This window comes from Nothobranchius furzeri, chromosome 15 (assembly GCF_043380555.1).
Source record: "Nothobranchius furzeri strain GRZ-AD chromosome 15, NfurGRZ-RIMD1, whole genome shotgun sequence".
NCBI lineage: Eukaryota > Metazoa > Chordata > Actinopteri > Cyprinodontiformes > Nothobranchiidae > Nothobranchius > Nothobranchius furzeri.
In genome coordinates this window covers 36,292,928-36,300,562 of record NC_091755.1, presented here as the reverse complement: position 1 = coordinate 36,300,562, position 7,635 = coordinate 36,292,928, and the positions used below count along the sequence as shown (strand labels likewise).

At 45.6% G+C, this 7,635-nt stretch overlaps 1 protein-coding gene across 2 annotated transcripts; it reads right to left on the bottom strand.

Annotated features, from left to right (window-relative positions):
• Window positions 1-81: 81 nt before the first annotated feature.
• Window positions 82-7,566, bottom strand: mmp23ba (matrix metallopeptidase 23ba). 2 transcript variants are annotated; one of them, XM_015967001.3, is made up of 8 exons: window positions 7,294-7,566; window positions 4,796-4,932; window positions 3,985-4,124; window positions 3,356-3,523; window positions 3,124-3,288; window positions 1,320-1,487; window positions 468-594; window positions 82-396 (listed from the first exon to the last, which is right to left on the bottom strand). In XM_015967001.3, the coding sequence occupies exons 1-8, from the start codon at window positions 7,417-7,419 to the stop codon at window positions 222-224; spliced, it is 1,206 nt and encodes a 401-aa protein (XP_015822487.1). In that variant the 5' UTR covers window positions 7,420-7,566; the 3' UTR covers window positions 82-221. The 2 variants fall into 2 exon arrangements, with proteins under 2 accessions (XP_015822487.1, XP_015822489.1); XM_015967003.3 differs by having other exon boundaries at window positions 1,320-1,430.
• Between the last annotated feature and the right edge of the window lie 69 nt (window positions 7,567-7,635).

Genomic DNA, 7,635 nt, shown 5'->3' with positions numbered 1-7,635 from the left:
TTCAGCTCTTCAAAGACCTATGGGTGACAACGCGGAGGACTTGTCCATACTTTCCACAGTCATCGACCTCAACACACTTAAGTTTACCCGTTATTGATTTTTTATTATTTGAATGTTAAACATCTATTTAAAAGTTATCAAAGGAAAAACATTTCATTAAGGTGATACAAAAATTAAATATGTGCCCTAGAGTCCCATGTGCCGCAGGGCTGAGGAGGCCTTCAGAAGCGAACCCGTACCCTCCACGAGTAGTTAGTGAGAACTTTGTCCCTTTTCTTTACGACGCATGTGTACGTGCCTTCGTTGATGGCGTTGGCCACGATGGTGATGTGGTCGTCTTTCAGGGAGATATAGTTTGGGTGAGAGAATTCCAACAGCTCCCCGTCTTTGTACCAGCTGAAACAGGAGGCGGACTTCAGACACCCTTCAGGACATCGCGTTTAGTGATGAACTTTAGTGGGACTTACTAGACTTTGCCTCTCTTTGATGCGATTTTCTTCCCACAGCGAAACGTTAACCTCTTGCCTTCGATCACCAGCTTGTGTTTGGTCCTCATGGGAGTTGGTGTTGGAGCCACAGTTGGGAATGGGAATTCTAGAATAAAACGATGGAAAGAATATTTCTTTACTCTTAGATAAATTATAGCAAAGCTCTTGATTTGAGCCTTATCAAACTCTTGTGCTGGACTGCTCGTGATGTGGTGATTACGCCCGTCTAACTTCCGACAGACCAGCGTGTGACTCTAAAAACCAGTCATTCTCGTTAATGCCGCAAAAATCCAAATTGACCTTGTGTGTCTCTAACCCTCAAGCCACAGTCTGAAATTCCAGCGGTTTGGAGTCACTCAGGAATTTTCCACTGCCGTCTCCCAATCAGCAACGAGGAGCAGATTACTGCAGGCCAGAAATCGTATCCTCGTGCCTGTCTCCACGCTGTCCCTTGTTGCGGACAAAATTCTCTGAAAGCTAAAACAATCTAGGGGCTGTTAGAGAAGCCATTTTCTGTTGTGTAACTCAAGACTTCAGCGCGGAGCCTCTCCTAGTAAAACTAAAGAAGCTCAGGAAGTAAGACAGCTGAGGAATCTGGATAAAGGAGCTGTGATTGAGACGCCAAAAAACAGGTACCGACTTTTCTGAACCTCCCTGGAGATGCTACGGTTTCCAATAAAATCTCCCCCTCAAGTCAGATCCTTGCAGTTCTCCATCACAGCTCCGTGTGGCTGGACCTGTCGGCTACCCTTAGCTCCACTGGCAAACGCTTCACAGCATCTTGTTACACTGCAACTAATAGAAAACTCAATCCCCGGCGGACCGTCTTACCATAACAGAAATCACAGCTGGAGGGGCAGTGCTTCTGCATCAGCCTACGCTTGCTGTCACAGTAGCCTTTCCGAGCCCAAGCAGGACAGATGAATAACCGGTCCAGACATCCTGGAAGAGAGAGGGGGGTGGATTCAGAAGGACGATCAGAAAGCAGTTCCCAGTCAGCTGCAAAAAAAACAAAACATTGGATCTCCCATCTGCTTTTGGCGCCAGCAAAACTGACTCACCATAACACACATGAATGATGACTCATTAAGTAGTTTATACAGTAAGCATTAATGCCACATTGGCTTGCAGTGTCACTTGTCAAAGACAAACACAGCGGTCTACTTTCCTACTGCTTTGGACCAAAAATGCATCATCAGATTTTCTCTGGATTGAGCCGTAATTCTGCCAATGCCAGATTCAGACGTTGCAGTGTGCTACTCTGTCAGATTAAACACTCGTTTTGAGGAATTCCTGCCCTAACTTGGCCTACAGTCATGGCGGACTGCCTGTTGAGCTGCAGCTAATGAGAGCCTGCCTTCTATTGTGACAGCTTACTGGGCATTTATACTCGCAGGCCTGTCTTTGTGACAGCGCCGACATCCTTCAACGCTCCCATTAGCAAGTTAAACAACGTCCTTGAAACTTTTGCAAAGGTAGTCAAACCAGGTCAAGGTAAGCAAAAATAATTGTCCTGCTGCTCTTTTCAAGAGTTGAATTTTTGTTTATATTGCTCCAGATCTGTCATGAAGACAAACCGTCTCTCTTTTAGTTTTTCTCATGCAAGTGTGTTTCAGATGATTGATGGACTCCTACAAGGTCAGAGGTTCTCAAATGGGCCATTCCCATGGATGTAATTTTCACTTTAGATGTGGGGGAGGACACGGGGGGGTATCTTTACAGTATATTCTACAGTGATCCCTCGTTTATCGCGGTAGATGCGTTCCAGACCTGGCCGCGATAGGTGAAAATCCGCGAAGTAGGGACACCATATTTACAGTATTTATTTAACAGGTACGTACAGTATTCAGACTATTAAAGCCCTCCTTTTACATAGTACTGTTAACAAACCACCCTTTAATGTACATTTTATGATGAAATTGATGAAAAAACAGGAATTTCTTGATATTTCACATAGAAAAATACCGCGAATCGGTGAAAAATACCGCGAATCGGCGAATTTCCCTTGAATAAGTCTCCAAAGAAAAAATCCGCGAAGTCGTGAATCCGCGATAAACGAACCGCGAAGTAGCGAGGGATCACTGTAATGGGAAACAGGCTTCAACACAAACGTTTCTTCTTGGTCCTAGAGCTCAACCAGTGCCAATTTAATATAAAGTAATATTGCTTTTGGATGGTAAAAAATGCAGGGGTCAAAACTTGACTTTGGAAAAAGTGGGGGGGACATGTCCCCCCTGTCCCCCCCCCCCCCCCCCCCAAAAAATTACGTCTATGGCCATTCCCATCTGTACCGCGTCGTCCCGGGCCGGGTAGGTAGGTTGTTTACATATCTGGGTGGCCTGGTATATTTCCGGGCCAACCAAGGCTCATTCTCAGCCCTCTTCTCGAGGGGGTCTGCTTCAGGCCGACCAGGGCCAACACACCCACTGCTGACAGCAAATTCCCACCTTCCATTAGAGCAAGCCTCTGATTGGTGGGTAGAATCAGCCCACATGGGCTTAAGGCAAGGATGTGCGGAATCAACCGGGCCAGGCTGGGGCCGACTGGGGCTACCCGGCCCGGGCCGACCCGGTACAGATGGGAATGGCCCATAAGAAGAAATTGCGTTCTGTGAAATCAGACGACGCGAACATACCATAGAGACGGTGCAGACCCCACACGTCATCCTGCGTGATCAGCTTGCGTCCCGTCAGGGTTGCGTTCAGGTGCATTATTGCTTTTGGGTCCATAGAGTGCATGAGTCCAAGGGCATGACCAATTTCATGTGTCGCCACATGGACGAGATCCGTCAGCCAAACGCCTGCAAGATAAACAGAGCTGGTAATCTTCCCTTGCCGTCACTTTATGGGTCAAACATCTAAACGTGCCTTTCTTCCAGCTGAAGCGCATATTTCCCAGAATCCAGTGTTCGTGGTCGTCAAAGTGGATCTCGCCTGTAGGTGGGAAGAATGCGTGGGCCAGTTCACCTGTGATGCCGTCGAAACAATGGTGCAAATAGGACTGCCAGCAGTCTGTGTGGTTGACTGGGTAGAAACCTGCCAGAGCAGAGACACAGACGCCTCAGAGCAAAGCGGAAAGCCATTTTTTCTCCTCTTTGTAGACAACGGTGGTGAAATAATGAATTAGTACGACAGACAGACAGAGCTCTTTGCTCAGCTTTTACTCTGCAGAGTAACAACCAAGCCCCTCACATGTCGCTCAGGATTTATGCTGGGCTCCAGTTTGTGGCCAGAAGAACAGATAAAGCATAAATGAGACTCCTCTGCCATGTATGGGAGCTGTCGAGCATGTTCTTTTTATTTTCACTTAGAATCATAAATACAGGCTTAGTAATGCAGTCACGGTAGAGTGGTTGGAACCGTCTGGAGGGGAGAACATTTCTATGGTGACAGCAGGATGAGAGAAAAAAAGAGCAACAACAAATCAGAATTTTAGACCTCCGAGCCAAAGAAAGCAAAAGTCTGAGGCTAAAGCGGCTGCATGCAGGAGTACCCACCAATCTTAATGTCTGCCTCTTGGTCGGCTGGCACTTCTCTGAATGTGAACGGCGAGATGTCGCTCCACATGCCAAAAGCCCTGGCGAACCCTCGGCGCGCGTCGCTAGCGTTCATCAGGTTTGTAGGAAAAGAGAGCAACCTGTTGTGGTAACGACAGGATTGTGTAGTTAACACGGATCTCTGCGCACATTCCTCCGTGGCAGAGAAACGGTCCAAAACACAGTAGCTACTGTTCAGACGTGCATGAATTCCCACAAGCTCTGCAGCTACAGCTCCATTACTGAGACTTTATTTTCATTTCTGCCTGAGTTAGAGCTCTGCCAGTGCTCTCAATAAAGGTGATTCATTGTTTAGAGGTTGCCATTGATTCCTCCAATTCAATAAACATTTAAAGAGCGTTGAATCATCTGCCTGTTGTCTGCTGGACCACCAAAACTCGGGGACCGTGCCTCTCTCTAGTTTAGCCTCTCCGTTGAGGACTTTGCAGGATCATTTACAGCTCCAGAAGGAGTTAATCGAGCAAAATCCAGACTGTTTTTGAATCCCTGCCACTGCAGCGCGAGTGCAGGAGTCATTTCAGCACTCTTTCATTTTCCTTCTTTCTTCAAATGGATCTCCAGGATGACTTAGACCAGCTTTTGTGTCAATAACATATGAATGTGTATCTTGGAAGAGATGACGAAACTTTTGTCACTGGATAAAAATATCTCGTTAAAGTGGAATTGAACCACATCAACAGATTCAGAGATCTTTGGAGCTGCAGTGCAACTTTTGACACATTGAACAAGTCTCTTTTTAGAATGTAAATACTTGTATGTCAGCTTGAACTTGTCCCATTTGAGATTCTCCGGGGTCAGAGTGTAGCGCTTGTTCCTGGAGAGGTTGAGCACTTGGGAGCGGGCCTCCTTGCGGATCCCGATGAGCAGCACGGTGGTGTGAGCTTCTTCCTTGGACAAAGCAAAAACCTTTAATGATTCACCTCACCGTGCAAATCAACAGGAGTTTCTTCCAGTGAGTCTCCCTTTTTTTTCTTCCTGGAACTGCGCTGCTCTGGGTGGCTGCATGTTGGAGTAGCTCTGTTGACTAAATGTAAGTTTTGCCTTTTCTTGAGCATTTTTTCTTCTAGTTTCTCAAGAAAAACTGTATTTTTTGGACACTACTTTTCTGTTTCTGGTGCTGTGAAACTTGGAGGATTTTTACTGCTATTTTTTTTAGCTTTTTTCACTTTTTGAACATTTGTTATGATGCGTAACCATGGCAACAAGCTGGTTTACAATCGGAAGCAGCTGATTAACATTGGGAAGGCTGAAATAATACCTCAACTGAAGCCACAAATCCCAAATGAGCTAAAACGCAAGAAGCGTGGATGCAGAGCGGGAGCAAAACGGAGACAGAGGAAATTCAAACCATCTCTTCCATTGATCATAATGGGCAACGTGAGATCACTGGCCAACAAGATGGAGGAACTCCAAGCCCTTTCAAGGACTCAGCCACAGTTTTGGCAGTTTCGGAACCGCTGGAGGAGATAATGCAAAGAAGGATTCTCCAGAGAATGAAGAAAATGATGGACAACCCTGAGCATTCTCTTCACAAGACTGTCCGACAACGGAAGAGTGTCTTCAGCAGAGGCTTCTTCAGTTTCACTGCAACACTGACCGCTACTGGAGATCCTTCCTGCCAACAGCCATTGTAATATACAACAACTCTTTGATGACTTGATTATTATTATTATTCTGAGCTACTACAGCAATCAATTTCCCTCTGGGAGTAATAAAGTATTTTTGAATTGAATTGAATTAGTCATTTCAATCAAATTTAAATAAAATTTAACTGAAATGTTAAAATTAAACAGTTCCTGGACTGGATGAAGATTTCCACAGGTGTGCACGGTTTAGGTCTGTGTGAAGACTTCGGGGTCCAACAGCTGAGCGTGTAGCAGCATCACGCTCTCTGAGGAGCTGAGGTAAAACAAGAGGCTGCTCACAGATGCTCTCCATTCCTCAGCTCACAGATTAAAAAAAGCAAAAACATCTTCATAAACAGACTCATCTCTCTGGTCTGAATGCAGCCAAGCAACATGCTGCTAAAGCTCACTGAGCCTTTAAATATTTAGTCAGACTGTCCAAACTCTGTTCTACACCAGTGGTGTCTAAACCGTTTGACGGAAGGGTTTCATACATTTGCAGTTTCCTAGATTTGTTGCTTTCTTGGTTTTGAAATATTAACATTAGTCTATTTTCAGCAACAAAAATGGCAACTGGGTTGGGTTTATTAAAAGTTGCAAAAACATCTGCTTTTCAGGAAGAGCTAGTGACGGTTTCAATTCAACAAAGGTTGTCCGCAGACCCAGGATGACGCTCATTTATGAGGTGTTTGAGGTCAAGAGCATGCAGGACAGCTCTGCGTCGTGTATCCCAGCACATCCACACTCACGCTTTGGCTCAGATTGAGATGAATTACAAACCGGGAAGAGTAAAGATTTAGACTAGATCCTGGAGCAGGAGAGAGTTTTGACTCACAAAGCAAAAACATCTGAGGAGGAATCTCTGAGGGAAGTCTGGAATAGTTTAGTGTCAAACTACCAAACAAGGAATTTTCATTCCAAGCTTTAGAAACAAAAAAAGAAGCATTATGTTTGTTTTCCTCCTTGGTAAACTGAGCCTGAAACATTCTTTCTGATAAATCTTTTTGAAATCATCATAACATTTCACAACATAATGACATCACAGGTGGTGCTACATGCTATAGACTGAGCTAATCTGGGTGAGTTATCCTCCAGCAGTCTTCCTGACTGACATGAGAGTGTGTGGCAAAGGGAAAGCCATAAAACCTATCCCTCAGGCTCACTAACACAGTGGGCGGTTGGCAGCGATCACAACACATTTCATCAGTTCAGCAGGAATATGACCAGGATTGGTTGCCTGATCTAATTCATCATTTTTCCTTCTTAAACCAAACACGAATCCAATCTGACGTCAATTGCCAGAGGACTCCATCTGTCTGCATGAGAAATAAACTGGGTTTTAAGGAGGAAATTTATGAACAGTTGATTCCTATTAATAGGAATTTTGAGAGTCAGATGTGCACAACGTGCAGGTTTGAGTTTTGTAAATAAGGATTAGAGGCTACGTGCGTCATTTAATCTTAATCTATTTCCTGTCATATCAATTAAACTCCAAGATAAATAAGCAGAGTTAAAAAGGAACAATATTGCAGAAGCAAGTTGCAAAGCAATAATTTGGAGTGTGGTTTAATATTGCCTCCCTACAACTGTCCTTGATTTCTGAGATGAAGCGGTCCCAGCATACCTCGACCCTCCAGGAGGGAAACGCTGTGGTTTGCATCCCTGCGAGCAGAAGGCTGAGCAGCGCAGCGGCCAGCAGAGGAGCGGAGCCTCCGCTGCGTAGCCGTCCGGGAGTCCGGCTGCACACCATGGCTTCAGTTTCACAGGAAACAAAAAGTATCTGCGAATACAGCTCGTCACCTCAATGCAGATGTGTGCTTCTTGGTGGTGACATCAGTCAGTTTGTCTGTGTGCGGCGGCGCAGCTCGGGGTGCAGAAAGCTGCGCAGACTGCGCACCAGCTCTGCTTTTCCTCTCAGCGCGCGCCTGCCAAGCGGGCTGGCTTCGCGTTTCTGGAGCTGGGGCAG

What these genes read in the sequence shown, in the direction of transcription:
- mmp23ba (XM_015967001.3), bottom strand. Translation starts at nt 7,419, where the DNA reads ATGGTGTGCAGCCGGACTCCCGGACGGCTACGCAGCGGAGGCTCCGCT. An exon ending in AAGTTCAAGCTGACATACAA is followed by an intron (nt 4,125 to 4,795) that starts GTATTTACATTC and finishes TTACCACAACAG; the next exon opens with GTTGCTCTCTTTTCCTACAA. An exon ending in CAGCTGTGATTTCTGTTATG is followed by an intron (nt 595 to 1,319) that starts GTAAGACGGTCC and finishes GTTTTATTCTAG; the next exon opens with AATTCCCATTCCCAACTGTG.